Below are 19,386 nucleotides of genomic sequence, written 5' to 3'. Positions count from 1 at the left end.
AATAACTAATTTTTTTTTGTTTGTTTTGTTTTGTTTTTGTTTGTCTTATCTGCTCCAAATTTCACTCTCAAGTAGGTGTTTATAGTTCAATTATAAATCACTAAAGGAAAGGACCAGGCTTGTTAAGAGTCTCCTAGTGAACAACGAAGTCTAAAGCATTAAAAATCCAGCATTAATAAAAATGCTAGTTTTTAATGAGGCAAAACCTAATCACTATCTTCTTTAAAAAATAACAGAGTCAGTACGCACAACAAAGGAAAAAGTGTGACCAATTTTGGTTGAGACAAAATGAGTGAGAAAAAGACCAATCCATCTTGCCTTGTCATAAGGAAAAATGCATTTCACTTGCAAATAGTGACCCCCTTCCAGCAAATCTTCCTCTGACAGATAACCTTTCTTTTAGATGGACAAGAGTCAAGCTTTTAGTGTGGCACCTGTGCCAGGATACCATTTGGAAAGACTTTTACATTCAGGGGGGCAATCCAAGTCACTGTGTTGCTTAGATGAGTCATTTCAATCAGGGATTCAATTAGTGCTCCATCCTTGAACTCGTAATCCACTTATGCATTTCCTAGAATTCTGGGTAGTATTTCAGCACATGGCAGTAAATTGGGTAAAAGTGAATTACTGAAACACTGAGCACACCTTTTCCTTTGGATATTTATATCTATTCTTCCTTTCAAAATGTTCTTAAAACACATCTGCATATAAAATTTGTTGGACCTCACATCTGGACAGATTGTCACAGTCTCCTGTCACAGAAGAACTGTTGTATGAAGAAGATAAATATTCCTGACACTGTTTAGGATGGGAGCACATTAGCAAATGTAAAAGGCAAGTTGTTTTAACCACAGAATATTAATCATATATCAGTAAGTCTAATTATAATAAGCTTGGTTATTTCACAGAAATGAAGTAAAAGAAAACCAAGGAATGAAAGAGGGGGAAGTTTAAAAAGATAAAATAGCAAGGGAAAAAGTAAAGAAAAAATACCACAAAGATCTTTATATATGGGTTCAAGGAGAAACTGGATGTGCTCATGGAAAGGAAACCCTCTGAAGATTATTAAATTAGAGAAAACACTCTGGTTCAGGACATTCCTAAATGAGGTGGAGGCTGGAAGAGTTGTCAGGGGAACTATCACAGAAATTTTAGATTACTCCTAAATTATCCTATTTCCCTTTTGCATCTATCTACATGCTTGATTTTAAGTATTGCATGTTTCTTAAGCATGAGCAAAATACATTACAAAACAAACACATCATTCAGGTGAGGCAGATGAATTAATTGTGCATAACAGTTTAACCTAGAATCCCCTGATTCTTCAGCACTTGAGTTACCAACCTCAGTATTTCATTTTGTAAAGCAGCATAGAAAGCAAAAGGCATGCATCTTTTATTTGAAAGGAATATAACATAAAGATTTCTGGCATTTCCATTACTCTCAAATAGTGTGCTTACAAGAATACATTCCACTTCAGTAGTAGCAGATGAAACAAAAACAAAACTTCAAGATTTTAGTCAAATATGGAGTGTTGTGATCAAAGACAGCCAGTGGAGGGCAGTGCTAAAGTACTGAATTAATCATTCTGTCATTATTTATTATTTGTGCTGCTGCAGCAGCTCTGAGCTCCAGCTGAGGAAGGGAACACAGTCATGCTCAATTCTTTGCAAACTGAAGATGAAAAGATGGGCTCTGCCACAAACAACTTAAAGTTGAAGCATAAGATGGTAACCAAGAGATTAATACAGTCAGATACTACCCCCAGGAGAAGGTACAACGTGAGTCCCTATGCCTGAACTGGTAGACCTCACAGAGCAACCAAAGGGAGTTTCATTCAGTGAGTTGAGATGAAAAGTAACAGAAAAAAGGGCAGAGAAGGGGGAGGTGGGAAGTTTTTTAAAATCAGAGACTAAAGTATATTTTAAAGTGAGGAGCCAGATTAACTAAGGAAAAGAGTAAAAGACAGGATGAGTGCAAGGCTGCTCAGATGACAGAAGGTTAATGGGACAAATGTGGGTGCAGTTATGGCCCTGAAAGAGGCAGAAAAAGCAGCGGTATGGTAAGAAAGGAAAGGCAAATAAAAAGGACTGGGAGTCAGTAACATATTTTTTCAATTATCTCTTGGAAGAAATAGCATGGTTTCTAGAGAGTAAAAAAAGCAGAACATGGAGATGGTATAAGCAGGTGAGAAAAAGCCATTCAAGGTCATGAACTGAAGTGATTTAGACAGGAAGATGCAAAGTCCATAGAAGAAGAGCACAGATGCATTGTGAAGCCTGGCTATGGGATTTCCAGCAGAGAGATGAGAATGTGCAAGAGAAAGAGAAATGCATGAGCAAGCCAGTGAGGATCAGTGAGCCAATGTGAGGAATTACAAGGCAGGATCTGTGACAACAGACAGGAAAACAATTTTAAGGAGAAGGAGAATAACAAATGGAAAATTGAAAAGAAAAAGTCCCCAACAGCACAGTTGCAACACTAGGAAAAGAAGGAACAGAAGGCAGCTGAAAGATGAGAGAAGCCATCAGTGTTGCACTGGAAGAATTGTCAGGTTTACATTTGAAGGCATCAGTGAAGCAGCGAGCTCTGAATGTGGGTGTCTTGCTGAGGTGGCCTGAATACTTAATACTCGCCCGTTTGAACTGCTGTTGCTGCTCAGAGCTTGCAAATGCAGACAGAGGCAGCAGTGGTAACACTTTGTATTTCTTTCTTGCTAAGGGATCACTTCTTTTATTAACAGAGCATGAGGTTGAATTTGTAGAGAATATCTGTTTTAGCAAAAAACAAGTCTTTAACCACGTTAAAAAATGGATTCTTCAGTGAAATCATTAGCACTCTCATGAACGCTAGAAAGAAGCCAATAAACAGTCTTCTAGCTAGGGCAGAGCCCATGTTTTAACTGCCACTCTAAAGGGAGAAAAGCATGTGTAGTCAGTCCCCTGTGATCCTGAAGAAGCAGACCAGAGTGTACCAGACCAGACCAAAGGACCAAGACACTCTCGGTACAGGCGGCTGTCTGCGGTCCACTATGTCTTCTGAATGTATCTAGAGGAAAAGGTACATGACAATAAGCATTGCTAAAGTTCACCCTTTTCCAATTTCCACAAGGTCACAGAACACATCTTGGCGGCAACATCCTGGTCTTTCCAGGACTTAGCCAAATGAACCTCACTCAGTGAATACGTAGCTGCTGTGGGGAGTTTTATGGGCTTCTTTATGGAGACTCAGCACTGTTTCCTCAATCAGGTGAAATATCAATATAAGCTCTAATTAGTATAATTACAGAAAATTTGCTGATTTCTATTAAACCTTGCTTCCATCTTAAAATGAACACCAGAGCCCAAATGAGCAAATTAGCACCAGAACCCAGCACCAGAGCAAATGAGCAAATAAGCACCAGAACCCAGCCAGGGAACACTGACCGTAGGGAACTGCAGGGTCATTTGCCTGATGGTCTGCCAAATGGCTAAATGACCACCAGTAAACCCATTCCCCGATCTGGCCAGCCTAATGCTATTCTGCCAATACCTTCTGTAGATAGTAGCATCCCTCTGCTGCTATCCCTGGTAAAACAAATGTTAAGAGGATGCAATTTACTCCCGCATTTTTCCCTATAACTACAGTATTATCCTGCCATCTCCTAGAGGATGTGCTGCTTTGTAGACTGTATTTGAATGTATCTGTAAACCTTGGCTCCACGTTTACAAAAAAAAAAAAAAATCCTCTCTTTGAATAATAAAAACCAAATGTGGACTACTTTGGAACAAAAACAGCCTCTGTAGTCCGATAAACATGGATACTGACATACAGAGATTTGGGTTGTTTTGTCAGGATGAATTATACCCTTCTTGAATAGCTGGAGAAGTAGTTGTGGGATTTTTAATTTGTGTGGGTATTTTTTTCCAAAATAAAGTCAAAATAATCTGTAATTTTGCAAAGAATGAAGAATAACAGAATTATTCTGGCTACAAAAATTACCTTAAATAAAAGGATATTCCAAGGTAGGGAGTTCCCTTATTTGTCAGTGACTGACAGGTCTGGTCCTGACCTGAAGCTGCAAACAGGCTGAAACATCCCTTTAACTGGCACGTGGAATCACTGCCAGGGAAGAGAATTTTTGAGGTAAACTTGCACACACGTTTCCCAGTTCTCGACAGGCTGCTCAGCTTTTAAAAGAATTCCATTGTACTCAATCTGGATCAGATTCATAAAGGGAATGTACTTAAAATAATGGCAGACAAAGATGGCAAACCTAGACAGTTATAAGGTTCACCCAAGCGTTTAATATGCCCATAAAATCATGAAATGAGGATATATTTTCTCAACCAGAACAGGAAGCCACATTACTAGCGATACAGCTTATTCTTCTGTTTCTGAGACAGGAAGGCCTGGATTTATTAATAAAATGCTGTGATTATGCATCTGAAGTTATGGAGAAAACCAAACTTTTCCCTGAAAGGTTCTGGCCAAGACTCTAGGACAGCAGAAAAGACATACAGTTACTAAGCAGAGTAATTGCACCTCAGTTTAACAAATTAGAAATAATTGGCTTTCTTTCCAGATAAACTGCTGTTGAAATTCCTTATGATTTATTTGACTCTTTTCTCAGAATCTATGATATAACTACCTCACAGATATTATTAGCTGAAAAGAGCCAGTTAAACTTCAAAGTCCAGCCTGCTTTAAAAAATCTTTTGAGATGCATTTTCTATATATGTTTCAGCTTAGGAACAATCTTTAATGAAAAAATGTATTAAATTGCTTGAGACATTTATTTGTCCATGGAAAGAAATGTACTTTCATGGCTTTAGGAAAAATAGGCCAATATTTTGCTTCATTGGGTTTTGCTTGTTTGTTCTTAAGAGCTTGTAAATTGAAGAAATCTCCAGGTTGCAGCTTAAATGAAGCTAAGTAATTAGTAAGTCACTGACAATCTTTTTTTGAGTTATAAACAAAAACACTTTGAAAAAAGACCACTGTGTCCTTTCCAGTCGCTTGGGACATTTTACAAATGGAATCCAAAGCAAAGTACTCAGTAGTATCCAGTTTGCTTAAATTTAAATAATAAGTTGCGCTAACTTCATTTGTAGATCAGGAAATCAGTTATGTTCTAAATAAAAAGAGAATATTTTCACATTGAGAAGGCTTCTTTTGATCTGCTTTTTAATTCAGGAGATTCTAAGGTGTTCTAATATGCCTTTATATGGGTTTTGAATCAGGATTCTTTCTGATGAAATGAAATTGATTTTATCTTACTTTCAGACAATACAGAATCATTACTGGGTTTATGTCCAAATGCTAAAACCTAATCATTTTTTCAAATATAACTCTCAGTTGCTAAACACATCACTTCCCCTTCAAATACTTTTAACGTGTCAAGTGTTCTTTTTCTTCTCTTCTGGAAATAACAGGAGTTTGAAACAAAATGGCAAGTTACTGCTCCTGTGCTAAACAAAGCAGACTGAATTCCTAAACCTCTTCAGTCGAAGGTGACATGTTATTAAAAACATGGTACAAAACCAATTCTTAGCTGGGATTTCAGCTACATCTCAACACTAATCATCTCTGGGCTTGCTACACAGATCTGCAGCGGAGGGGAGGGAGGATGGGTGTGTTTTGTGTGTGCCCGTGTGCACGCAATACTGAGCAATGGGAGCAGCGCGGAGAAAGGGAACTTTGTAAAGAGGGACTCAAATGTTTTTGGGGATGCCTCTTAGACTGTTTCACCAGCTCAGTGATCCCCTACGTGCACAGGCTGCATTTATTTCACAACCCAGAAGAACATTAGTTCTTGTTTCACCCCTCAGGGCACAAACAGCACTCTGTGTGCTTGCAACGGCACTAGTGCTGTGTTAGCTGTAGAGTTAGCTCCCTAAAAATGGACAAACTGAAATTCTGATGGTTTTGCCTTGTTTTTCTTGAAGGCTTCTTGTTTCTTCTTATATACATACATTTAGGGGCCTTTGAATTTGGCTAGGGGACCCTTTTTTCTAAACCTTGAAGCTGAGATAATCTTCCTATGGCTTGCTGAGAGCAAGCTCATGGAAAGTCATGTATTCTTATTCTTCAGAAGTAACACAATCGTATCAGTTTTCAACAGTTAAGAATATGGGGCAGGGACAAGCAAGAAACCAAATGTCTGCTGCTTAAAAGCAGTTCAAGGTAATAAATTTTATTTTTATTTGCAACAAGCTAAGCGTTTATGTGTGTCAGCTAATGCAATCAAAACTGATTAATAGTAACTCATTAAGCTGCACTAACTTGATTGCTTTCAGTCATGTGTGCACACCCACTCATTAATTTTCTCTAACCTGAGCAGAAAACAAACCTATCCTTTAGTCACTGATGCTTGTTTGTTTTACAGTCTTGCTTAGAGCTAAATGATGATTTCTGTTGTATGAACAGTCCAACAATGGCACTGCTGAACTGGCCTGGACTCTTCTGAATGAGTTCAGCTCTTTTCTGGTTCAAAGTCCTACATCCTCTGACTTAATCCAGCCCCTCCTTCAACACACAAACCAAACCCCCGCACTGCAGTAGCGTCTCTTCCCTTGCCATCATCTCAGTGACCGCCAGGCAGACTGCCTTCTGATTTTAGAAGGAAAACCACCTATGCCAGTGAAACACTCTGGCAAGTCCGTGCTCTGTTTCTCTTTAGAACTGAGTAATTCTCTGTCAGACTTAATGCAGGCTGGTTGCTCAGAGCTGTCCACCATTCTTCTGTCATCTAAATGGTCTGCTATATTATGGTAGGATTACAGCATTGAAGTTTGGTGGCTGTTTGGGGCAATATGATACAGGTGATTTCTTGAGTTGTCCTGTGTTTTCGTATCTTGCACATCATGCTGGCATCCTTTTGTGACGACCCACTTAATCAGTACCTACGTGATTTCCTCAGGCAGATTACCCAAGTCAGGTGTGTGAGTGCGGTCTCTTTGGAAAATGTTTACGCTTCCTGAGCAAGGAGTTAGTTGCGTCTGACACAAGAGGCCTTGATCTTCCTTAAACACTTCCAAAGGTGCTACGATACTTTCATGGGAGATGGAAGAAGCCTGATAGTGTTCCTACAGCACATTATACAGAATAGGGAAAAATAGTAATACTTCCCGTTCTTTGAGTTAGCTGATTCGGGTTCCAGCCCATCCAGCAATCCTGAATGAAGCTTCTGGATTCGATGGGTCTTGGTTCAGATCACCATCACAGAGACGTAGTTAGCTGCCCTTACCACCCAGCAAAGTCTCTTGTTTCTAGACTGCTCAAAAGCAGAGGTGCTGTGATACGATGCTGGTGATGCACAGTAAGGTACGCAGGTAACCAGATAATAATTCTTCCTGATACTGCCTGGATTAAATCTCAAAATACTGATTTAAAAACACCTTGGTATTCACTGTTCCTTTCCAGACCTTCAGTCTGTTATGATCATTCTGTCTTTCCAAGTCTTGACAGAGTCCTTACCCTGGGTGCTAATGTAGTTCAATTGGAAGTAAGGTTGTAATTTGGGTACCTTAACACTGATGATTTCAACAGAGCAGACTCCAAGTATTCAAAGGCTTCTTTCAAACCTAATAAAGTGTATCTTCAGGAATTAAGATGCTAAAAAGGTGGCATGAAAAATTAGAGTACTTTCTTGTATAAAATATCCGTTATACCTGGAAAGCTCCAGGCACGTTAGTACATGGCATATCTTGGTGTGTATTAACCATATGCAATCATCCACATTTGTTTTGAGCTGTCTTTGGGATCTCTGATCATAAGGCGGCCAAGTACTGTTTTCTTCATCAACATGCCATAGTGGAGTAACTTGATTTGTGCTCCACATGAAGCTAATCAGGGTGTTTGGAAACACTTATATCTGCAGTATTTGCTAGTGAGATTTATGCTGGAGAAATGTTTTTTCCCTTTGGTGTGTCTTCCTAAGTCTAACTTGCTTAGTTAGATAGTTCAAGAACTACTATAACCAGCCTTTCTTTTGGCTGGGATAATGGACTTCTCAGCAACTGTGGCTTTTCTGAGCCAATCCTTTTCCATCTGGTTAAGCTTAATTGCAATGAAGTAGACTGAACTCTCCAGAACTCCCAATATTGCAGCAATACTTTGCACTAATTAGGGCAAGCTCTGTTGCTGTATTAGAAAGAAGCCCTGATGGAGGACTTAACTGCATGGTGTTACAGAAAAATGTGCTGTTCATAAACACTCGGACAATAGCTGACAAGAGCCTGCTTCATTTAGGGTCTAATTTCTGTCTACTGTGTGATAGAACAAGTGGTTTCAAGTAGCTCTTCATAAAAATCCTTTAAGGTACATGTTCCCAAAAATAAAGAAATGCTCCGGGAAAAACAACCCCCTCCTCTGTAGCTCGTGCCTCCATCAACAATTTAAATTGCTTGCTCTCTCAACCGTAAATCCCAACCTGCACACAGTGTCGTAGTCTCTAGCCCCTGCCTTAGATGCCTGGTCATACCCCAAATGGCACCCAGCCTTTCAGTGAGATGCAAATCACTGATAGCTCACTGACTATCTGGGAAAAGCTGTAAGCCCGTTTCTATCACACCCCATAATGTGGGCACAACACTGAGAGTTGCCTCTTATCCCCAGTCAGCCTTAGCTTTCAGAGCCAGGCCTGAGCTATCTCATATTAGGACTAGAAAATTGTTTTTGAGATCTTTAGAAATTGAGATGACATGACTTAAGCACTATTCCTGCAGAATAAACTAACTTGGACTGCTGTCATTTCTGACTCCGCAAAATCAGTATTACAAATCAACCCATATGGATTCTCCAAATGCGTATGATGATGAAGTGCAAGCTGTGTGGAGCAGCCAGCCACCCCTCCTGCTTGCTGTCCTTTGAGCACAACTTCTGCTGGCTAGTGTCATTACATGATGTTTCCATTACTGTATCAGAGTGCAATCTAGAATCAGATTTCATTGCTGCTAAAATCTGAATCTGAGCAATATGCATATTTTCAGCATACCTAATTCCTATGTTTCTTATGTGTTTATTTGGCTTCACATATAAAATGCTATTGGGGCAGAAAAAAAAAATGCTAGCAATTAGGATAAACTTATTCTCTGTTCTCCGTTTGTGGTTTTTCACATGGTTTATTTGTGTTCCAGCGTATGTGCAAGCAAAACACGAATGTCTCATCTAAGCTGTATTTATAGCATGTTATTGGACAGTAAGTCTGAATCAGCCTTGTATATAGAAATGAGTGCATGTCATGTTTAATCCAGATTTAGTTGTTTACATGAAAAAGGAGGCTGCAATAGATTTTCTGGTTCAAATAGAAGACTACTTTCATGGTCATCTTCTTTCCTATTGTGTACGTTGTGCGTAGACACTATGGATTTTCCCTTGCTTTTATGTTTGCTATGTTTCTATATTAAAAAAAAAGCCCCAAAACAACTCTGTAAAAATTGAGTCAATCCTTGTGACAATACAACAAAAGCTTTAGTTCTTGCTGTGAAGCACAGTGCAGGGATTCCAGACAGCCACTGTCCCCTAGGGCTTTTCGAAGTCTGTTGGCAGCTTTATTCTTTCAAATAGGCTATGTCCCAAGTTTGTAGCCAGAGAATCCAATACAGACTATGCCAGTTGGATTTAAAGCCTGGCCAGTATCCTCAGCCACTACTTATCCTGGTAAGTGAGTTTTTCATTCAAATGGAGGAACGTGGCAAACCAGTATCATAATGCTTTAAACTGATACAAAGCATCAAGATTCTTTCCACTAGTCTTATAATATATGCTATAAAAATTGTATCAAGATGAACCAGGAATTTTATTTTGACCATATCTTGTCCATGAAAATGTATGTGTCAAATTGATGCAAATGTTTGTACATTTTCTCCCCTCTATTTAGACAGAGCTCTTATTTGTCCTGTTTACGTCTCCCATCTACAATACATGTCCTCAAGATCACTCACTTGGTATTCTTCACATTTGTCTAGAAAGTCTTAATCTGAGTTTACTATGGACTTTACAAAGACAAACCTTATTCACCTCCACACTGGCAAGTGCAAGACTCACATTTCTAGTGATCTCTAAGGTCTGGGACTCACTTCTCCTTAAGGGATATCTTGACTTTTTTCTGACCACATTAAAAAAACACCCTCTCTTTTTTAACTGTATCCTAGCAGGTCTGCAGAATGTCTCTCTAGCTGCTCCTCTTATTAGATGATTATATTAAATTATCCCAGCTTAATTAAGAAATAAAGGTTATGCAGTCACCCGGTCTATCCTTGTGTTAATCTTCCTGCCTGCTTCTCTCTCTGTCCATGCATGCATCCTGTAAGTTCCTTTTTAGTAAGGGCAAAGTTAATTACTGTCCTGTAATTGGGATAGAAGAGATAAATTAATGCCAATCTTGAAGAAAGGAGGCAAAATTTTTGTACATTTTATTTGGCGACAGTCAGCTGAACACGTTTATCTAACTTCTGATGTGGCATAGCACTTTTATCTCTTCTCCAGGGTGGGGACCATCATAGGTTATGGGGTCAGTTCAAGTATGTCCCATAGGAAAGGTTTGGAAGCAAAACCCAGAAAATTTGCAGAAGGCCAGGCTTCATCACTTTAACATGGTAAATAACTTGCAATGTGTTATGCGTTACATAATCTTGGGTCTGCTAATGGAAATTTCGGCTGTGTTTTATGTTAACAGCGACTCATCTCATGTGGACTGTTGTGTGCTTTAGCCATCTTTTTTGGTGGTGGTGGATTTGATAATTTTAAATCTTGGGGCTATGTGAAAATCATTCTGCTTTCAAATCTCCCTTTCCTTTGAAAAATGGAGATGTGAACAAGTGTGCCAGGCATCCTAGTTAACAGAGTCTAACACTTATGTGAACTATTTCTTCTAACTTTAAATGTTAACAGCTCTGTCTGTATTTAGAAGCTTGTGATATACTGCACAGGGTTTACACCTCTTGCTGCTTCTGTATACAGATGTGTGGCACTATCCTGTCCAGAACCCAGACAGAATGATCTATCAGCTTCTGTATCACCTGAAAAGAAAACAGCAGGGCACTCATACATTGTAGTGTTTACTATATCACAGTACAGTGTGATCAGTGGCACTTTGATTGAATCGTATGTTCTTGCTCTTCCGTACAAAAAATAACACAGCCGCTTTAGACGTGTCTGCTCCCTTTTTGAGCACTCTCACCTTTTCCAGATTTCCTGACCCAGTGTGAATTAAAGATTGCTCACCACACTATGCAGTTGCTTTTCTGTTCAAGTGGGTCTGGTGCGTGCTAAACTGTTTTGTGAAAGCTGTGGATATCTGTACTTTCAGTGTCATGCTTTCACCAAAATAATGATAATTTCTGGAATTGTTGCTCTTGACACAAGGGGCATTTGAAAAGTGAAAATTAAATCCTGGGTTGATTTCAGTGCCTTAAATTAATATTTAATAATGCCTCCTCTAAAAAATAACAAGTTACAGTATTTTGTCAGTGTTCTCCAATGAAATGCAGTCCAGCGAGAGCTCAAGTAGAATGAAGTTTGAAAATTAGAGGAGTGGGGTCATGCTATTTTATAGAAAAGAAAAAAAACCTCCAAGGCAGAAAGCCCAGAAACATGTACTTATTGCCTCTTAGAAGTGTCTCAGCATTCAAGGGGTGGCAAACAGGGGCACTGAATGGGGAGAAGAGCAAGAAAGTAGCATGTCCAGTAAGGAAGCCCATAGGAGATTGTGAGCAGAAGGACCATCCTATTTTCATAGTTTTGCCAATCTCCACTTTGACAGTTGATAACTATGTTGTAGCAGTTGCCTGGGAATTTGAAGCACTGATGAATATTTTCTGCATTTGTGTCACATGTTGGGCATTCAGCGTGTTTGCCAATGATGGATGCTTGTGACTCTAGAAAGAACTAGCTGTACTCTATCTGGCTTATTTACAGGTAGAAACAATTCAATATTTTTGTTCTTTGTCCAGTGCTGTTGCTACTTGTAAAACTCTTCATCTCCAGGATCCTGCCCCTTCATCATTTCCAAATGTGGGAATTAGACTAGATTTGCATATTAATTTTAGATACAGTTTCTGCACAGAAATTTGATTTATCAGAAAACACACTCATTTCTAAGAATTTGCTCAACCCTTTGTTTGCTTTTTTGTCTAAACAACCTGAGTAACAGATAAAGTGGGTGGACGTGAGGAAGTCTGGCAAATAATTTAGTTGAGGCTTTAGGCTCTTCCATCTTTGCAGAAGTCATTCAGATGACCTACACAGGATTCCTTGCTCTACACAGTTGTGCCTCTTTGAAATGTCAAAGCAGAAGAGAAAATGGAATAGCTATATGCAAATAGTAAAAATATTCTTTATAAAAGGGAAGAAATGAACAGATTTTACTGAGGAACAGGTAAGCTGGTTGTCACATAGCAGATAATACCATTTCACATAATTGGAAGAAAAAAAGCATAATTTTTCTGGAAGTGAGGTAGCGTACATATTCAAACTATGGCTGTTTAAGTGGAGAAAAGGAGAGAAAAGGAAAAGATGGATGTGGCTTACCTTCTGCTGAAGCCTTTGTGTAGCTGTGTAACTCATTAAGCAATCCTGATCAGAAATTATAGTCTAGGGCATTTCCTGATATTTTCATGACCCAACAAAAACCAGAGGTACTAAACCCAGATGGGCATTAACTCCTCTGTTAATGACCTGGGCTGATTCATGATGTCTATAATAACTGACTGGATTTGGCTTCACTGGGCAATGAAAGTCTCTGAGTTCCTCCCATGGTGCCATGTTTCGTCTGGTTTGGTGTGAGGATCAGGCTTACGTGCTTTCCAGCCAGGCTGGGACTGTGGTTTCACCTGAAACAACACCTTATTCCAACCACTCCAGCAAAGACCTTGATGAAAGTGCAGACTTCTTCCACAGGGTCTGTAAAAATCCATCTCTCTGTTTCAACTAACAGGAGTAAAAGAGATGGTAATAAAAACAGCACTATGATAAAATTGAATATTGGGGAGTTTTGTTTTGTCGTTATATTTGGTAACAATCCTACATTTGTTTTGTCATTACATTTGGTAACAATCCTACATTTGGTTGCATTTACTGCTTTTTTATTAGGTTCTTGCAATACCTGCAAAAACATTACTGTATTGTGGACAGCATATAAGAATGAAGTTGTAGCAACTCGAACGCAAATCATATTTCTCCATTTATCAGAAAGCCATTTTCTGATTAGATTTTCATGGACTTGAAATACGTTGTTAAATACTCATATTTTGTGCTTAAACTGAAATAACATTAAAATAGCACCAAAGCAACGGTAATTTCTGCTGAAAGCTGCAACTTGTAACTCATCACAATAAATTCACTGCAGGAAAATACAGGAGAATTAAAAACGGAGTCATATTGGGCTTTTGGCTTTGGAAAATTTCAATTCCTCTTGATTGCTGCCATATACTAGATATGATAACTGAAAACTACAAGTTTTCCCTGTCCCCGTGGTCCCCTGGAGAGGTCTGACTCCATATCCTCAGTGCTACAGATGCTAGTCTCAGATCAACAGCCCTTCAGCCTACTTGTATATACAAGACTATATTTTTTGGAAACCGTTTCAAGTGGCAGCTTTCAGTGGTGAAGCAAAGGAACCCTTCTGCCCCTTCCTCCCTTCTGCCCTACAGCGCAGTCACCTTGCCCATACATCATCCTGTGGTGTGGGTGAGGTTGCCACAGCAACAGCACACACGCGGTCACAGCCCTTACAGCTACAGAGGTGTGAGTCAGTTTGAAAGTTTTACAAGGTTTTTATTCGTCTGCGATGCACTGCCCAGACATCTGCAGTTACTCGCCCGTCCGGTGCTCACAAACCTGCTGGTAATCCTCAGTGGGGTCGCTTTCGGTATTTTCACCTCCATCCTTTGGGATGAAATCACTGCAGATCGGTCCTGGGTGGCTGGTCACCTGCTCAACCCACAGCATAGAAACCGGCTGGTTCATCAGCCACCCATAGACATACCAGGCAGCTGGGCAATAACTAAGTTGATACTTACTTTTCAAAGTATGTAAAGCAGCAGTAGTGAGTAACCACTGAAGAATAAAACTAGAGTTACTTATAATGCATTGTAAAACCTGATTTTCTTTCTCTTAAAGCAGTGAGATAAGTTTTCAGTAATACCTAACTTACAACTCCTCTCATTTTTTCAGACATGGAGATGACTTGATTGTGACACCATTTGCTCAGGTAGGCACAATTTTGCCGTATTTCTCACATGATCTTGCAATTTAAAGGCCAATTGGCCAAACCAGTTGTTTTCTGTTGTTAATATTATATAAGGTATGTTTGCTTGCAGCAGGAAAAAACCGTCTAAACAGAAAGTCATAAACCTCCCACTCTGTTATCTATACCTCTCTTTTTAATGCCTTTTGATTATCTGAAAAGTTGAAGTACATAACACAATAAACACCTTTGACGGATCTCTTTTCAAATACTATAGCAGACAGTCATGGTGAAGATAAATCTGTGCTCTCTGTTATTCTTCTGCTTTTTATAATTACAATTTCTTGTATGCATCTTGAATGCATCTTTTATGCATTCAATACAAGGTAATTTTTAGATGCAACGTAAGGTTTACCCAGAATACTTAAGTTCCTTTACAAAACCATCTCTATTTGTTTGATTTTTCCATTCAGATTGGTTTACAAAATATCGACTCAAAATTCTGTATCATTTAGATAGAAACACCACAATTTTTAGCAATAGAGCTGTCTTGTCACGTATGAAAAATTAACAATGATATTCCTTGAACTCATGATGATAGGTTTTACCCTGTAATAAATAGGAATGAACATTAATTCAATGTAACTGCAGGGGGAAAAACTAGAGGTGATTGGAAGTGAATGGAAAGAGAAAGGTTGAGTCCTGCAGCAGCCTCAAATAAGAAGAAGGTGTCCAACTTCAGTCTGAATATGTAGGTTGCTTTGGTCTGATAATCAGCTGTTAAAACAATTAATATTAATTTCATAGGTTATTATATATTTAATTATATTGTAAACAGATGCAGTGTTTATAAGACATTAGCTGATCAAATCCTTAATGTGAAGAGTATCTTCATCTTTTATTAGCAGAGAAAAGATTAAGCCAGGGCTTTTTCTAAGAATTCTTTAAGATCTCTCAAATGGTAAATATACTTCAACAATAATGAAAGAGAAGAAACTACAGGAAAAACAAGAGAAAAAAAAAAGTAAAACCACTTCTGGTTTTAGTTGCTCAGGAAACACAAAACCCCTGACTCCTGAGCACAGAAAAAATACAAATTGTATGGTAGTCAAGCAATCCAGTAATATTTACTATAGTTGAGTTCATGTTCATCGTCACCTGAATTTTTATTACAAATTATGCCACATAGGTAAGACAGGTTATAGTATGCCTAGAGAACCAGCAAATATTACACCCCATTTATGGATACTTCTGTCCTGGGACAAAACACCCTATTTGTTTTAAGGGCGGTTTTGTATTCTTGTTGGCGTTGATGGACATGCTTCAGCAATTAGAGCAGGGGCAGCTGAATGTTACTCCTACTTGGACCAAAATGCCATAATTGATTATTTGAGAGTTTTTAGTATTTCAGTGCAAAGCCCTGTTAGCAGTGGTTTAAATCAATCTCTTTTCGTTTGCATCCAACAAGAGAAAGAGCACTCACAGGGTGAGTTATCACATGTCACATTCCCTAACACAGGGGGAATTGAGATGCAGTTGAGAGAGCGTGCCTAATAGAGGGGAAGTGACACCTGATTACACTCTTAGGAAAAGCATAGCCCTTATGTAAAAATTATTTGAAGATGTGAAATTCCACCTGCCAATGGGCCCAGCTCACAGACTGCATCTGCAGCTAAGCACAGGGCCCACCTCTCCAAGTTACATTAGCAGTATTAGGACCTCACTCAGGACTTCAGCAATTGTATCCCATGTGGTAGTACAATGTCTACACGTTGTACAGACCGCCCTTTTAATGTCTTCCTCGAGCAATATTTCATCACGTAGATGCATTTTTGTGTTGCAAACAGCCAAAGAACCATTTTAATCCGTTCGGGGCTTCCTGCTGGCAGTAGATCATCGCATGTGGAACACATGTTCCAGTTATTTCAAACCATCCACATTTTCTTCAATTGATCAGGAGGCTTGTTTCATCTGACCATGAGCCACCTGGTGGTAGTACTTCCAATTTTAGCATTTCAGTTACTATTCAGCACACCACCATAGTAGTGTGGCTGCATTTGTTAACTGCAGGCAGGGTGGCATGCTGTGTCCCCCACAGAGAATCTGGCCCCAGGACAAGATAATTTACTATTTTTACCAGAATGGAACTTTGCAAGCTAAAATTAAAAAAACTATCACGACCATATTATTAGTTTATATTGTAATACACAGCAACTGCTGTAATTTAATTATTCGTAGAATTTCACCTTTTAAAATAAAATCATTTGAGTTATTTGAAATTTAAGGACCTATTCTGTAGTTTTTTGATCATCAGAAAAGTTTGGGTTTTTAACTCACTTGCAACTGTTTGTATTTAACTTGATTTGGAAAATAATATTATTTACTTAGGGATTAAACCTAAAGAGATTTGCAGGTGACTGGTCGCTTTTTGCTCACAAATCTAACTCTAGAAACATTAAGTGCAAGTGGAACCTCTATGGACAGAGAAACTGTCACATAAAGCAAATTATAATGAAAAACTGAAATATTATTTCACTCACTTATACTATAATAGACTTATAAATATTAGTATCTTTATACAATAAATCAAGTTGTTTAGCTCCACCGTAGCCAACGGCCAAAGTTTTTGTTGTCACTTTTACATTCATTACTATGTATGTGGGGAAGCCTTGCACTTGCAGAAACTGTCAGAATATGTGCATGTATGCTAAGGCAGCTGGGATGCTGGGCAGATGCTGGACATTTCAGCCCTGGACCTACAAAACAGTTATCTCACCTGTCAGAAGAACAAATAGAAGAGCATGCAAACCAAACAGTCCAGTCTCTGCTTTCTGAAAAAGGAGAGATTCATAATATCTCAGATGGTGGAAAAATCTGGTCAATGTGCATAGTGATGGGCACAGTAGAGAGACCCCCCTCGCAGGTCTTCAGGGACCCAAGCGTGGTTCCAGCAAGGCTCGTTAGCCTCCACTCATAACTGGCCCTAAGCAACCTTGCAGCTCTGCACACATCTTTCCCCAGCACCCCAGGTGCTAAATGTCCTGGTATTTCAGATCCAACACGTACCTCAGCTAGGTTCATGTTTTCACGAGGCATCGTGCCTAGACTACTAACCTTTCTGAAACTCAGCCCTGTGCAGCTGGTACAGAGTCATTCATTGCAGTCCAGCAGAGGCAGAGCTAATAAGCATGGCTGTACCAGAGATCACTCACTGAGGAGTCATTTAGCTACCTTTGTATGTGCTCCCAATGCTCAGTGCATCTGAATATGCAGCCAATTTGAGTCCAACAGGGCTTATTGAGTAGGAACTTGCAGCCAGGAAAACCGACTACATTTTTTCATGGCCTGAGACAGCTTGGGGAGCCACATAGATATGTTTCTTTGATAATACCAGCACATACAAGCCATCTCAGCATCCTGGCACACATAAGCTGAACCCCAGCAGACTGACCAGAGAGAACTAAAAATGGACTGCAGTCACTAAAATGTGTGTTTTACCTTAATAGGCCCAACTTTTTTCCATTTATGCTTTCCTTCGCCTTCCACATTCAACTCATCCTTTCCTTTTACAATCTTTTCATACTTCAGCAGTTTTTCTTTGCGTTTTATGTATTAATTTTTGAGCTATTGAACTCCAAGATCTTCTTTCCCCTTCTGCTCAGTTCACGCCTGATTTCCATCTGTGTATACCCGACATCTAAATACAACAATTGTTACTGTCACTGTACTATGGGCATGCAAATTTAATGGGATATATAATTATTTTTATTCTGTGCTGAAAGTAAAATATGTGAGTTTGCCTCCTGATCTTTGGAAGAGAAAGCACAATAAAATTAATACTGTCTTATTAAGCAACAAATGTATTTTTGTTTTTATTATCTTAACTCATTTGGGAATTACCTACAATAGTTTAAACACTGCCGGTCGTTATTATCTCCCAAATATCTTCTGTCTGTTACAAGCTTTCACTAAATCCTTCTTTTCTCTTTAGCCTCCTACCCCCTTCCTACCTTATGTGCAAATTTAAGGGGCTATGAAAAGAGGGTTGTATCCTCCTTGACTCAGACCTCTGGAACCCAAATTCCCTTTCCCGCCTTTGTTACCCCTAGGACGGGTTCACCAGTGAACCAGCCCAGTCTGGGATGAGAAAAAACAATGGGCAGCTCCTGCAAAGACACACCAGTGATTAGTGTTGCTGCCTCCTCCCGTTCCCAGTCTGGTTCCAAACAGCTCATGGTTCCTCTCTGACATCAGCTGAACTGCCTCTCCCTAGTCAGAGAGGCGCATCTTACTATCCTTACATGGTACAAAATTTGTTGGATTTGTCCAGCTGCCTTCAGAAGACAGTGCCTATGCCAGTTATAACAAGAAGACACTCCTCTACTGCCTCCACTAACTGCTGTCTTGCATGAAATTAAGTCCAGTAAGGAAGTAGTTAATTTATATCATCTTTCCCAATGTGCAAAGCTTGTAAGAGCCTGTGGGTATTTCCCATCTGCTCAGGTGATACCTTCCTCTCACTCTGGCCTTCTGCATTAAGTCCCTGAATCAGCTGCCACTTTTATTTTTCCTGGCAGTTTAGACAATCTCATTCCCTTTGTCCTTTGAGGTTTGTGGGGGCTGAACTTCAAATGGAAATTCTGTAATCATTTCTTATGCATGAACTATTAAGCTTGAATGGGCTATTATCTTCCAAACTTGGATGCTTTTATTAAAGAACTAAGTAGTATTCTGTGAAAAACTTTCCTCCTCTTCAAGTAAGTCTGCTTTTAAACAAATAATGAGTTGTTTATGAGGGAAAAAAAGAAATAAACTATTGCCCTTGTATTACAGACATGTTATTGTTAAATAATGGTCAATGGCTTCAGACAAACCAACCCTGGAAACCTTTTACAGTTGTTCTGCAATGTCCTTTCCTTTTTCTTTCAGCACAGTGGAGCGGAGATAAATTGGTCTCACCTGTGCAGAAATTTAGACTGAAATCATTTTGTCTTTTCCAGGTGCTGGCCAGCCTGCGTACTGTACGGAATAACTTTGCTGCATTAACCAATTTACAAGATCGGGCACCCAGCAAGTGAGTGTCAATTTTTGGCCACTGAACATTTTGCATAGTGTACACTAAAAATAACAGTTAGATGTTACAGATTTCAGTCTGTGCCACTAAACCTGCATAAAACATGTGGATGAGTAATGAGTTTATTAATCACTTGAAGATG

General features: G+C 39.2%; 1 protein-coding gene across 4 annotated transcripts in view; it reads left to right on the top strand.

The window, feature by feature from the left end:
- Positions 1-19,386, top strand: part of PDE4D (phosphodiesterase 4D) — a 418,379-nt gene that overhangs the window by 295,997 nt on the left and 102,996 nt on the right. For all 4 annotated transcript variants that reach the window (XM_059833973.1, XM_059833974.1, XM_059833975.1 and 1 more), the window contains exons 3-4: positions 14,158-14,194; positions 19,171-19,244. In XM_059833973.1, coding sequence (XP_059689956.1) covers positions 14,158-14,194; positions 19,171-19,244 — 111 coding nt within the window. The remainder of the gene's footprint in view (positions 1-14,157; positions 14,195-19,170; positions 19,245-19,386) is intronic.

Source organism: Gavia stellata, chromosome Z, assembly GCF_030936135.1.
Source record: "Gavia stellata isolate bGavSte3 chromosome Z, bGavSte3.hap2, whole genome shotgun sequence".
Taxonomy (NCBI): domain Eukaryota; kingdom Metazoa; phylum Chordata; class Aves; order Gaviiformes; family Gaviidae; genus Gavia; species Gavia stellata.
The sequence above is the reverse complement of the archived record's forward strand: the minus strand, read 5'-3'. Positions and strand labels throughout refer to the sequence as shown.